Source organism: Oratosquilla oratoria, chromosome 31, assembly GCF_046742065.1.
Source record: "Oratosquilla oratoria isolate Oo_2021 chromosome 31, ASM4674206v1, whole genome shotgun sequence".
Lineage (NCBI taxonomy): Eukaryota > Metazoa > Arthropoda > Malacostraca > Stomatopoda > Squillidae > Oratosquilla > Oratosquilla oratoria.
Window position 1 is genome coordinate 52,465,753 of NC_134807.1, and position 15,000 is coordinate 52,480,752.

Sequence of the window (15,000 nt, forward strand, 5' to 3'; positions counted from 1 at the left end):
ATTTATCATTTATCATTTTTTCACATCCGACCTAGTTATTGGCCAAAAGGTCTCATTTCGGCATGCTCCTCCTTTGTGTATATTGTGTGTACATGTGAGTGTGTGTGTTTTATAAATTCATTAATTCTATTGCAGGGATTTGACAATGAACAGGAGATGCAAAAATTATCCAAACAGGTTTTGCTACAAAATAAGAATGCCTGATCAATATTAAAAAATTACCACGCCTACTTTGGAATCCGATTTGGAGATCAAGATGAAAGTTTTGCTCTTCATACATACTGTAGAACATGTGTTGAAATTTTAAGACGTTGGAGTAAGTGCAAGATGAAATCCCTATCTTTTGGTGTTCCCATAGTGTACAAAGAAGGGGCGGATCATGTGACAGATTGTACGAATAACCTAGAAGGTATGTTCATATTCGAAAATAATAACAATAACTTACATTTACAATAACCGGCGGTACTTTAATAGTTTACCTATATGAAATTTACAGGTTAAACAAGAAGAACAAGCACCATGTTGTGTATCCTGATATCCCATCTGCAGAAAGCCAGTGCCTAATGGCCCAGAAATTCCAGTACCAAGTGTACCCAAGGACACATACGAGTATATCGCTGAAGACAGTGATACCCAGCTTGAAGATATGGACACCTCTGCATCGTATCAACCTCCAATTCCCGCTTAGAATCATCCAAAACCTTTAAGTCAAGCACAAATGGATGAATTAGCAAGGGATTTAGGGTTATCAAAGGAGTCTGCCCAACTACTTGGATCACGCCTTGACGAAAGCAATTTACTTGCATCAGGAACTACATATTTCTGGTACCGCAAAAGAGATGAAGAGTTTCGCATTTTTTTTCACTTCATGACAATTTTTTACTAGCATATTGCGGTGATATTGAAGGACTAGTTAAAGCCTTGGGTTTAATTTATAGTCCAGTGGCATGAGACTCTTCATTGATTCGTCGAGTCAAAGTTGAAAAGCTGTTTTTTTTTTAACATTGGCAATAAGATTGCATCTATTCCTGTTGCACATCCAGTTCAATTAACTGAGTTTTGAGAATATGAAAACCCTACTCATTGCTCTGAAGTACAGTCACCATAATTGGAAGATATGTGGAGATTTAAAGGTAAAAAGACAATGTAATTTTATGTTTTCACAATGTAATTTGATCTTATATATCTTAGTTATCTCTTTTACCTCATATTTCATTGTATTTACATTATTACTTTTCAGGTTGTGTCCCTAATATTAGGAATGCAAGAAGGTTACACTAAATACCCATGTTTTCTCTGTGGGATAGCCGAGCAGGTGACAAACACGAATGACCATCTAAAGAAACACTCCAACCTGCCACCTCTTCATATAAAAATTGGATTGATGAAGAATTATGTCAAGAACATCAATAAAGGAAATCCAGCATTTGCTTTCACAAGGCAGAAATTTTCACAAGTCAGTGATGCAAAATTGAATGCAAGTATTTTCAATGGATCTCAGATTAGAAACCTTATGAAGGAGGAACAGGTCGATAGAGCAATGAGTGAAACAGAGAGGGCATGGCAAGCCTTCAAATCAGTTGTGAACAATTTCCTTGGAAATAAAAGAAGTTCATAATAAGTGTTCATTGTTCAAGAATTATTTAAGGTTCTGGGAGCACGTATGTCAGTAAAAATGCATTTTATAGGATCGCATCTGGATTATTTTCATGATAATTGTGGAGACTACAGCAAAGAAATAGGTTAAATGTTCCCCCGAGACACTCGCACTATGGAAGAAAGGTAGCAGGGACGATGGGACAAACATGTTAGCAGATTACTGTTGGTGTCTGAAACGTGATTTGCCTAGCAAAAAACACAAGAGAAAATAATTGAAATGTTTTATTAGCATATTTTCAATGCTAATAAAAACAATATAGCCATTATTAACTTTATCTTATAGCATATTTGTCTTAGTAAATACCTGGTAAAAAAAAAATGGAGGAAAATGTGTAAAAAGAAAGAAAGAAAGAAACAACAACAACAAAACAGACCAATAAAATTAGATATACTTTAATCAAATACCACCTTACAAAATTACAGCCTTATCTGAATATTTTTATGACAATCAGACAATACTACAAATATGAGGCTGTTCAAGACAATATTTTTTGCTTGTAGAGACCTTGTGGGTCTCCATCTTGGCTGTGATTTGTTGAAAATCTGGTTGATACGTTGTCAACGATGTACGAATTAGTTCCGTTAGGTGTTTATTTGAAAGGATTGAAAGATACTTCCACTTCACAAACTTCATTACAGAGTACAGTGATTCACAGCAGTATGTTGTGCTGAAAATTGAGATGAGTCGCACACTATTTTTCTTCAGTTCAGGATATTTTATTTCTGAAACTTGTTTTCGAAACTCAATTGTAGACTGAGGTTTATGGATCATCTATAGACATAGGTCCTCGTGTAATTCCATTGGTTCCATTTCCACAGCAAATGATTCCGTAACCAGAGGTTTGGTAATTGGACATCCATCATTGACATCAACCATGAATGGATTTACAAGAAAGGTGAAGCAGGGCTTCGGCTTCCTCTAGGCATCAAACGTGGCTAGGAAATTATCGAACAGTACTTGTAATTTCTCTTTGTTTATCTTCCAGTATGTGGTCTTTTATTTCAATATCAGCGAAGGTATTTAGTCTCCTCCTGAGATTGGGAAAATTACTGAAGTTTTTTGACATTAGGTCTCTTTGAAAAACGCTTATTTTATTCAGAAAGCTGAAAACTGTCCGAGTAAGATCAGAAACAATCTTATTGTTCCCCTAAAGTGTCAAGTTATAAGTTTGTAGTTGATGTATTATACCAGATCTTGCACCCATTCTTGATTTTCCAGTTGAGGATAGGGCCTTTTCTTTTCTTTGAGAAAAGTAATAATAGGCTCTAACACGTCCACAGACCTACTCAAGACATTGCTGCTTGAAAGCCACCTCACAAGTCAATAGAAAAAGACATCACCGAGTTTATCTTCAAAATTCAGTTCTTCAATAAAATTTCTGAACTGTCGGTGAGTCTTCCCATTTGAGCGTATGAAATTTACAATATCAAGGACAGATTTCATCACATCTTCATACTTGAAATATCTGGCTGTCAGGTGTTTACGATGAATAATGCAATAAACAGGGTGGAACTCTGGAAAGCTGGGATCATCTTTCATATATGTAATCTTACATGTCTTCCCACCATTGCAGGGGCTCCATCTGTTGCAATACTGACGAGTTTATTCAATGGAACATCACCATTTGTTAATGTCAACACCACAAGTTGTTTCTTTTTATGCCACTAAGTCAAACATTTCTTCTTTCACAGTTACATCAGAGGATACATAACGAATAAATACCGCCAGTTGTGGGTTGTCTTGTATGTCTATTGATCCAACAAGAGCTAAAAAGAATGCCTGAGAATTTTATAAACCATTTTGTATTATCCCTGTAACATCAGCACTGATCTGAGAGATACGACTCTGTAGTGTGGCGTAAAAATGGTGTTTGTGCTTTTAGTTTTTGAAGTTTTGTGTTATTTGGATCTAACACTGCAACAACGTTAGCTATATTCTTCTTAACAAATTCGCCATCAGAAAATGGTCGTTTAGACGAGCAATATTCCATGATATAACAAAACTGGCTTCCGTCGTTGTACCAGCTTCCTTACTGAACGTTGTCAACAGTGTCCGCCGGCTATTTAGTGATGATTTTAATACAATTCACTTGTTTTTTTCTAATTATGATTTAGATAGATAATCATACGAAAACTTTTATTTATTTCATAGTAGCGTTTCAAGTTACTGGGTTTGTAACGACTGAATGACACATGGCAAATAAGGCACACAGGCTTACCTCCATTGTCGGTGAATGCAAAAGCGTCCTCCCACTTTGGCTTAAAATTTCTGTTTTCATCTTCATATTTTCGTTTATCACAATTTGAGGAGGCCACCTTCTTTCAGAAAAATTTCAAAGACTCTTTTAAACAAAACTTGTATCCGGAGTGTCTCCGCTTTCTCGGTAGCTCCCCTACGGCCGACAATTCATCTTCTCACGCAAGACACTGGTTTCATTTTCTCCCAACACCCTCCTAGGGCTGCCAGGTTTTCTGAGATGAAAATAGCCACATGCCATACTAAATACAGCCAGAAATAGCCATATTTTTTTCTTCTAAATAGAATGATATTTGGTATGCAATAATTCAAAAGAATAACAGCTGTTGCAACACGCCGCCACTGCTGCGGTGTCCTCTTAGTGCACATAGCTTTGTAATATAATAAAATTGTTAATCTTGCTCAAATCATTGCATATGTAAATTATAATCAAAGCTGTATATTACAAATATTATGTCACATACACGGATGACTATTATATTGCTAAGTGTATTTATGTGTAACTTTATTTGCATACTCTGTTCAATGCGTTAATATATTCACTGTGTATATTCTATGTCATGGTGGACGGGCTATTCAATAACTAGACCGTAAGAATTTTAAACTATCATCTATCCTTCACCTAAGAATGATTCTCTCTTCCTGATGTGATTTACCACACCAATCGTTCTTAGGTGAAAAATTAATGAAATTTTCAGATTTCTTCAGAACTCGTAACTGATCCCGTCTGCCATTACAAAAAACATTATCATGGTAGACTAAATCATCCTTAGGTGGACAATTAATGAAAGATTTGATATGCTTAGAACTCATAATTTAGATAGTTAGAGGGCAGGATGGATAAAATGGGGGAGAGGGTGGGAGGGGGATTTGGGGGTCTAGTGGAAGGAAAGAGTGTAATGGAAGGAAGTAAGAGTTATGATAGATGTGGGGCAGACCCACTGGCTCGGTTAGTTTATAGTCTTTAGGACTTTACTTTTCTCATAATTGATTTGACCGTCCGCCATGACATAAAATATACAGTGAAGATATTAACGCGTTGAACAGAGTATGCAAATAAAGTTACACATAAATACACTTAACAATATAATAGTCATCCATGTATGTGACATAATATTTGTAATATACAATTTTGATTATAATTTACATATACAATGATTTGAGCAAGATTAACAATTTCATTATATTACAAAGCTATGTGCACTAAGGGGACATTGCAGCAGTGGCGGCGTGTTGCCACATTACTTCCCGCTCGCGTGACTGGTGAAACGAGACAGTCTTGGAGGTCCGGGGCTGCTTGGGAGCAGGAATGGGAGTGTCCGTGGGGAGCTTGGGAGGACTAGAAATGGGAGTGCCGTCGATGGGAGTGTCCGTGGCGATGGGTGCAAGGGCCTTCGGGGCTGGGAAACTAAGGGTAGTGACAGTGTCCAGCACAGTCTTCGCAGAAGCGAAAGCTTCGTCGGCTTCAGGACACCAAGCAAGCTGTATGGACTGAACAAGCTTGCAAGGCCTAATGAGAGAATACAAAGGTTGTAACATGCGGGAATGCTTAGGGGTGAAGCGAATGTAAGAATCAATCATACCTAGGAACTGCTTGAGCTATCTCTAGGTGGAGAGATTCGGGAACTGGCGGATGGCATCACACTTAGTACTCCGAGATGGAATACCAGTGGAGGAGACAGTATGTTGAGAAAATCTACGGAGTGCAATCAAAATTTCGACTTGGCGGCGTTGATTTGGATTCCGCAGTTTCTTAGGCGGGTGAGGATTTCTTCGAGGTGACGGCGGTGGGTAACTTCATCAGGGCTGGCGATGAGGAGGTCGTTTATGTAGGCGAAAAAGAAGGGTAAACCACGTCTTCGTCAATAAAGCGCTGGAATGTCTGTGCTGCATTCTTCAGGGTGAAGGGCATCCGGACGTAATCGTAGAGGCCAAACGGGGTGGTAATGGCCGTCTTCGGGATGTCATCGGGGTGGGCATGGATCTGATGGAAAGCTTGAATAAGATTCACCGTAGAAAAGATGGTACAGCCGAAGAGTTGGGGGCCAAATTCTTGGATGTTGGGATGGGATACCGATCAAAGACAGTATGGGAGTTCAGTGCACGGTAGTCACCGCATGGTCGCAAATCACCGCTCTTCTTAGGTACGACGTGAAGCGCTGAAGACCAGTTGCTGTTGCTGGGCGAAATTATCCCTTGGCGCATAAGGGACTCGAACTAGGTCTTGACGATGCGTTGTCGTTCGGGTGCGAGACGTCGTGGCTTGGCGTGGGTTGGGTGGCCAGAGGTGACGATGCATGGATGTGGCTGAGTGATGGTGGGAAACTGTTGCAGTAGGGATGCAAAAGGGGTGTCTTGTCTGGTGACAGAGATGCTAGTGCTAACGCCAGGTCGAGTGTGGCTGTAGGACGAGAGGCGCGTTGAGACATCGTAGAGGTGACGGCGCTGTATGTCTTCGAGAAGACTATAGTGGTTGAGGAAACCGGCTCCGAGGATTAGTTGAGAGACGTCGGCGACGTACAACATCCACTCGAAGGCGCGACGGAGGTTGAGGGAGAGGGTTAAGGTAGATTTCCTGAAGACGTCGATCTTCATGTTGCTGGCTGTGTAGAGGGAAGTGAGTGGTGGTAACGTCCCTGATCTGGCTGTAGCAGGAAGTATGCTTACTGCAGCACCGGAGTCAATAAGGAATAGGTGGCGCGTCAGAGGGTCTCGTATGTAGAGGAGTTGTGAGGAGGAGGGGCGAACATTATGCACCTCTAATGTTTGCCGTTGGAGTTTAAAGTGGGGGAAAGGGTGAAGGCGCAGGGTTGGTGCCTTGGAACCGAATTGGACGTGATAGTAACATACCGCTGGGGCGTGATCCGTGCTCTTGGATCTTGGTCTGGATCTGGAACGTTGCCTGCGGGAAAAATTACGGCGGTCTGCTGCTTGAACTTGTTCCTTGAGATCGCTAACTTGCAGTGTGAGCCATGTCGACGAGGCGCTCGTAGAGGGGGTCTGTCTTGACGTGGGAGACGGAGGGCGAAGAAACAGTTGCGATGAGCTCGTTGGCGAGTGTGGCGAGTTTCTCCACGGGAAGCTGGTCCTTCACAGTGAAGAGGCTACGCTGGATACTAGCGAGCAGACGTTGGTAGAACAGCTGGATAAAAAGGGTCTTGTCATATGTGTCGTACTTGACTGCCAAGAGATTCTTCATGCGGCGTAGTAGGTCTGACAGTCTCTCGTTGCCAACTTCTTCCTTGGAGAGAAGCTATTGAAGGCGTGTAGCGACGGATGACTGGAATCTGGCAAAGATAGCGTCCTTTAAGTCTTTGTACGGAGTGTCGGATGTTAACGCTGTAGAGATAGCGTCAGATACACGAGAAAGGACGTCCGGAGGAAGAAGGGAGCAGGCGTTGCTCAATTTGGCGAGGCTAGTAGAGATGCGCGAGGACTTGAAATTATATTCTAGAATGTTGAACCACACAGTCGGGTCGTGGCTGAGGAAATGTGGTTCACGAAAGGCATGGACGGCAGATAGGATTGCAGGTTGTTGGGGTGGATCGATGGGTGGTACTTGCAAAGGAATCACGTCCGATGAAGTAGGAACAGACTGTTCCATGATGGTTAGGACGTCGGTTCTGCGGCGGCAACTGGAAATGGCGTCGACTGGGGCTGGCGGCGGTCCACTACGGCTAAGGCGGAGCTGGGAGTCCACTCCGACAGGGGTGGCAGGCGGAGGCTGTGACTGGCGGCGTTGGGACTCCACTTCCGGTAGAGGCTGGGGCGGCTGGCAGTCCACTCCAGGAGGCGGGGCAGGCGGTGGCTGGCAGACCACTCGAGAAGGCAGGGCAGGCGGCTTGGTCAATGACAGGAGATTGCGTAGAGACTGCGTGAATGTTTCTGGAGAGGGCATGAGCAGGTGCGTTGTCAGTACCTTGGACGTAGCGAATATCTGTGGAGAACTGAGAAATATACTGTAAGTGGCGTAGCTGAGTAAGGGTAGAGCTGGCTTTGTTAGCGTGGAAAGTGGTGGTGAGGGGTTTGTGAAATATCTGAGTCGTTGGACAGCTCTGTAGATAGCAAGCAACTCCCTGTCGAATGCGCTGTAGTTCTTCTCAGCTTTGCTCAGTCTTGGAAAAGAAGGCGAGCGGCTTCCAAGCACTGTCGACGTATTGTTGCAGATAGTGCCGATTACGTCGTTGGAGCGTCGTCTTGCATTCATAAGTTTTAATTTAACCACTTCAGTAGAATTCAAATTCTCGCGCGCAGCATCGGCTGTCATATGAACTATGCATCACACTACTCACATTATAAAATATAAAGTCACTGCTGTTTTACTTGTTCTCTTTTACTCTGAGTAATAATAAACACAGAAAACGTGATCAAACCAGTTCACAGAATCCAGGGGTAACTCATGTACAACTATATATATATATATATATATATATATATATATATATATATATATATATGTATATATATATATATATATATGTGTGTGTATGTGTGTGTGTGTGTGTGTGTGTGTGTGTGTGTGTGTGTGTGTGTGTGTGTGTGTGTGTATAAGCATACATACATATATATATATATATATATATATATATATATATAAATATAATGAAGATGCCGACACAGGAAAACGTGATCAAAGCAGTTCACAGGATCCGGGGTGTAACTCATGTACAACTATATATATATATATATATATATATATATATATATATATATATATATATATATATATATATATATATATTGAAGATGCCGACACAGGCATCCTCGCATACCCACTCGCGCCTCACAACGCCTACGTAGGCGTCATCTTAACGCAGGGGTTAAATTCAAAATTACATAAAAATTGGCAGTGAAAATCAAGAATAAGGCACAGTTACAGTTATACTCGTACTGTAGATGTAGAATACGTGTTAAGAACATCTGGATGCATAAAGAGCGTTGTCAAATATAACGCAATCGAAACATATGTGTAAAGAAACGTTTTCAGATGCCACATATACCGGATAATTTAATCTTAATTCAAAATAAGTTTCTTATAATAGATGTTTTTTATATTTTGCTAAGTTTCCGATTATACTGCTAATAACTGGATAATTTATTTTTCAATATTTTTTTATCAAATATGAACATCAAACTTACGTTTTAATCCAGCGGTTTTTCAATTTATACCCGGTAAAAAATTTATATATATATATATATATATATATATATACATATATATATATATATATATACATATATATATATATATATATATATATGTATGTATGTATGTATATATACAGTATATATTTGTGTATATATATATATGTATATATACAGTATATATATATAATATATATATATGTATATATGTGTATATATATATATGTATATATACATATAATATATATACATATATATATACATATATACATATACATATATATATATATATATATATACATATATATATATATATATATATATATATATATATTACAGGTGAGAAATGTAATCACACATTTATCAATCTTGTTAAAATCACTGCTGGAGTAGAAAACACTGGATATGTGGAATCTATATATTTCGATTGCAAACTGCAATCCTCTTCAGTAGATGAAGAGGATTGCAGTTTGCAATCTATATATATCGATTCCCCGGTCCCAGTCTTGTCTACTCCAACAGTGTTTTATACGAGATATATATATATATATATATATATATATATATATATATATATATATATATATATATATATAGATACATACATATACCAATGCTTTTTTCCCCCTTACCAGGGGGGTAGCCAAAAAGGACAAGGTACAAAAACATTCCCACCCATTTCATCCCCGAAAACACTCCACACCCCTCCACCCTCCCTCCCATCTTAGCACCTCCTAGATGACGGGTCATCCCTGCACCCTGTCCACTGCCCTGGGTCAGAAGCAGTGTCGCAGGACACAGCACATCCACAGCAAGGCCGCTTCATTAAATCGGCGACCCCCCCTCTCCGTCCCCCCATATAAAGGAGAGGACGGGGAAAAATCCCTTCGGGCTGCGTCAAAAAGTTTTGTTCACACACTACCTCACCCCCATTCCCCCGTCCAATCCACCTCATGCATCACAACATTTTCCATATACAACCATTCTCCGTTCACCCCTGTGTTCTGTCCTCTCCTGTCCTTCCTCAACATGTTTACACAAACCGCATATTAAAGGTTAAAGAGCCGCGCTTTGGCCACCCCTGATATATATGTATGTATATATATATGTTTGTATATATATATATATATATATGTACATATGTATATATACATATATATGTATATATATATACATATATATATACTTATATATATATACACACATATATATATATATATATATATATATATATATTTATGTTAACTGTGATGAAAAAAGGAGATCAGTCAACATATTTACACAAACCGCATATTAAAGGTCAAAGAGCCGCGCTTTGGCCACCCCGATATATATGTATGTATATATATATATATATATATATATATATATATATATATATGTATATATATATACATATATATATATATATATGCGGAAAAACCACCAAGGAAAAAGAAAAACTGATGACCAAGCGCTTTCGTCTATTCAGACATCCTCAGGATGTACCCTGAGGATGTCTGAATAGACGAAAGCGCTTGGTCATCAGTTTTTCTTTTTCCTTGGTGGTTTTTCCGCATATTTAGAATCACGAGTTTATGTGATTTCTCATGCATATATATATATATATATATGCAATAAAAACACTAGGAACGTGTGTTCACAAATGCGTAAGTAGCCACTAGGAAAAAGTAAACTAACGAAGCAGAGCGCTTTCGTATAATTACATCTTCAGTGCTGATACAATGAAGGAATTATAAAAATGAAGAAGCAAGGTACAGAATATATGACTGAATGAGACATGGTAGAGAAGGAATTCGGAGAGGTAGTGGAAGAAGTACACGTGACATTTGATGCCGTCTTGGTAACCAACAAGTATGGGACAATTGCTCATAACTGGTATATTACAGTTTGAATAAATTTGAAACTTCATGGCAAATGTCACATCTTTCGGGGTTGTGACACACCATCCATTCCCAAATTCCACGTCTGTTTCCAAACAATAATTTGCAAATACTTTCGTTCAAGGACCTAGCCGTTACAGTAGGCTTATAGTTGTATTTTCCTTCCTTTAAGTTGTCATCTCCTCTATTCTGTGAAATGACCAGAATTCTTAGAATCTTTAACAACTACTTGTTATTTTACTCGCCATCATTCTTATTATCTGTATCTCCAATTTGGCCATTGGTTGTGAATCATTAACAAGTTTAAAGAATTGTCTATTCATAGGAATATCCGCCCTTTGTACACGATACCCATTGATGACGAAATACTGATATGTCACGAATGTTTAAGGGTTGAACCTGGAGTATGTCACCCTTGTGAATTTATTGTTCCACCAGGTAATTATAAATTGGTGTCTTGTGTACAAATTGAAATTTCAACTAAGCTTCACCTTATGAATCTGTTTCAACAGTTTGAAATTTCAATCCCTGCGCACTTGCCACCTCTCATATAAGTTAAGTAATTAGGTTAACTACTTAGGTTAGTTAGGATTTATAATCTTCTCTCGTCTCTAGTGATTGTCTTAAAGGGATTGCTAGAGATGAATCGACTCCTACAGACTCATTACACACCGTACCCTTCGGAGGCAATGATTTGAAACTATAAAACTTGGCAAATGCGCGATTTACCCGCCGTGACCATCACCGACGAGTTTAGTTCGACAAGAAGCTAGAGAGAGGCGGGTAGTGCTTACGCGACAAAACTTACATTGACCACATGTAATGGTTGTAGGAACATTTCATTATACTTTTGACTCATGTGAGAGTTGTACTATTGAACTGTGGGAGGTGATGGGTTTATAGCGTGTGAATTGGATTTGATCGGTCTCTTTGAGTGAGTTGACTGTAGTGGCGTCCTCCTGCGACCTGTGAATCTGGTCCCAGCAATCATACCCACCATGATGAGGCGTTCTCATGTACCCGGCTTTATCGTACACATCCGTGAAGATTGGAAGCTATGGGACTTATGTATGTGTTGTGTTACATGTTTTCTAAGTGGATTAACTGTGGAATTCTGTTTGGACTCTCTGAATATGATATTCACTTAATGTGAATCATTAGATTTTGTCACATGTTTTCTTAGTGGATTAACTGTGGAATTCTGTTTGGACTCTCTGAATATGATATTTACTTAATGTGAATCATTAGATTTTTGTCACATGTTTTCTAAGTGGATTGACTGTGGAATTATGTTTGGACTCTCTGAATATGATATTTACTTAATGTGAATCATTAGATTTTTGTCTCGTGTTTTCTAAGTGGATTAACTGTGGAATTCTGTTGGGACTCTCTGAATATGATATTTACTTAATGTGAATCATTAGATTTTTGTCTCATGTTTTCTAAGTGGATTAACTGTGGAATGCAGTTTGGACTATCTGAATATGATATTTACTTAATGTGAATCATTAGATTTTTGTCTCATGTTTTCTAAGTGGATTAACTGTGGAATTCTGTTGGGACTCTCTGAATTTATTTACTTAATGTGAATTATTAGAGTATTTTGTTGTATGTTTTCTAAGTGTAATCATTGTGGAATTTATTCTATTAAAACGATTTCTTCTAGTTTATTTAATTAGCCCAGGGTTGTGATTAGCTAAATGAGTTGGATCATTCTGTATCCCCTTTTCAAGTATTGAAATTTGTACACACCGCTCAGAGGGAAGCGTGCGTGGTCCCGCTCGGTGATGCAAATTTTCTGGACTTCGGCTCCCACTGTAGCTATCTACCCTCACCCGTTCCACCCCACATCCTCTCCCTTCCACTGTCCAGAGATTTGCGACAGCAAATATAACCATCTAATTTGTACAAACCTTGATAGAGATTAACATTTATTCCCTTACTAGATTTGATCAAACTGCATTCAATAAATTTTCTCTCTGTGATGTTATTGTTGTATATGATGACTTTAGCGTTATCCCAGTCAACTGGATGGTTAGAATTGTTCATATGATTGAATATGCCGCTAGATTGGTTTCCCTCTCTAACGTATTTCTTGTGTTGATTGATTCGTGTTTTGAGTGTCTTAGCAGTCTGACCAACATAAAACTGATCACAGAATTTACAAGGTATTTTGTACACACTCCCTTTATCACTATTCACAGAATTATTTATGAGCAATTGTCTTAAATTATTCTTATTATTAAAAACTACATTAATGTTGAAATAGCATAATATATTTGTAATGTTTTTCAGGTTCTCTTGGTACGGTAGAATTAGCAAGTTATTCATATTGAAAGTTTGGGTTGACCTAAGGTTTTGAAATGTCCTTTTAGCACGATTGTAAGCTGTTTCAAGAACATGTATGGGGTATTGTGTGTGTGTGTAAAAACCAGACTCAATGAAGGAGGCTTATTGCACGACGTTTCGGTTCTAGTCCTACGACAGTCTTCAGAGATTGGGTACAGTGATCAAACGTTTTTAATATTGCCGGCTGTTGGAATTGGGAAAGTTCGTCTGCGCCGCTAAGGCTACCCAGGTTCTTACCCTGTCCCGTGCCAGCGAGCACCAGGTATATGCTATCATCTATAGACAAGTAATCACAAGTGTTCTCACCAACTCAATCACAAATGAGAGAATAACATTTACTATTTTGCTTGTGTGAATTAAATTCCGGGTAATAAATTAGATTAGCGCCTAGCTTGGAAGAGATCATCTGCCCGTGCATGCCGAGTTCCTTATTTGCCAATGGCTAGGTTAACATAATAAAATAAAATAATATAAGATTAGATATACACATATATATGACCAAAAAGTATTAATCATATCACGTTTACACACACAAACAGAACTTAATATACACACATATATATGACCAAAAAGTATTAATCATATCACGTTTACACACACAAACAGAACTTAATATACACACAAGCATACGCTCCATATTAACTCACGCAAGAAATTAAATAAATTGATTACAATCTATGATAAGTTGTAATGTGGCGTGTTCCTTGTGTCTAGATAGTTCGATTTCAAGTTATTGTAACTGTTGATGCTATCGCTTTCGTTGTCTAGGCTTCTATTTCCTTTTTTTTTTTTTTTTTTTTTTTTTGTCATTGTGCATGACATTCGCTTCTCCCCAATCAATGTTTTGTTGATGGTTGGTGACGTGTTTGTAAAGTAGTGAAGCTGTATCTTTCCGTCTAAGTGCTCTTTTTTAATTCTTCTACCCAGGTAGCGAGTATATACTGAGCTGAAAAGGTCTACTCCAGGGATAATGAGGTGAAGACAGAGAAAAGACACCCTCGTGATATTTTCCGACCCAATAAACGAGAACACGGCACACCGAAACATAAACTCCACACACAAGACGCAAGGTAACAACCCCCTACATTAAAGGTACATCAGACGTAAAGGCCAGGGTTCTCCAGGACAAAAAGCTATAGGTAGCATACAAACCACGCAACTAGGGTCAAAGGCGGAAGCACCAGCACAGCAGGCGAGCGTGGTGTACTGCCTTGGCTACTTGGATCGTGATGCAGTTTACGTAGGAGAAACACAGGAGAAACTCGCTACCAAGGTAGAAAAAAAATGGGCACTTTGACGCAAAGATACAGCTTCAGCACTTAATAACCACGTCACCGAACACCAACAAAACATAGGAGCGAAAGTCATGTACAAGGACAACTCTAAAAAGGTTATTCCTAGAAGTCTGGACGACGAAAGAGGATAACATCAATAGGTGCACTGACTTGAACTCGATTTACCTAGGCACAAGAGTACAAAATAAAGCTGAGAGAATTGTGAAAGGTTAGAGTAGAGGTAGGAGTGGAAGAGGAATGGGGTGTTTCAAAGAGGGAATGATAAGGTGTGTAAAAGTTTAATGTAGAACAAGGAGAATGGGAGGGAACAGAAGAAAGGGTAGTGAGTGTTGGCATGATGAAGTGAAGAAGATATTAGAAGAGAGGAAGTGAACATTCACGGACTGGTTGCAAAGTAGGACGACAGAAACCT

General features: G+C 39.0%; 2 protein-coding genes across 3 annotated transcripts in view; one reads left to right on the forward strand and one right to left on the reverse strand.

Annotated features, from left to right (window-relative positions):
- The window catches only part of LOC143041552 (uncharacterized), a 933,705-nt gene that overhangs the window by 548,674 nt on the left and 370,031 nt on the right, over positions 1-15,000 (reverse strand). The gene's annotated exons all lie outside the window — the stretch shown is intronic.
- On the forward strand, positions 390-2,342 carry LOC143041732 (uncharacterized). The gene is made up of 2 exons (XM_076213746.1): positions 390-1,133; positions 1,241-2,342. The coding sequence occupies exons 1-2, from the start codon at positions 1,068-1,070 to the stop codon at positions 1,616-1,618; spliced, it is 444 nt and encodes a 147-aa protein (XP_076069861.1). The 5' UTR covers positions 390-1,067; the 3' UTR covers positions 1,619-2,342.

What these genes read in the sequence shown, in the direction of transcription:
- LOC143041732 (XM_076213746.1), top strand. Translation starts at nt 1,068, where the DNA reads ATGAAAACCCTACTCATTGCTCTGAAGTACAGTCACCATAATTGGAAG. An exon ending in AGATATGTGGAGATTTAAAG is followed by an intron (nt 1,134 to 1,240) that starts GTAAAAAGACAA and finishes ATTACTTTTCAG; the next exon opens with GTTGTGTCCCTAATATTAGG.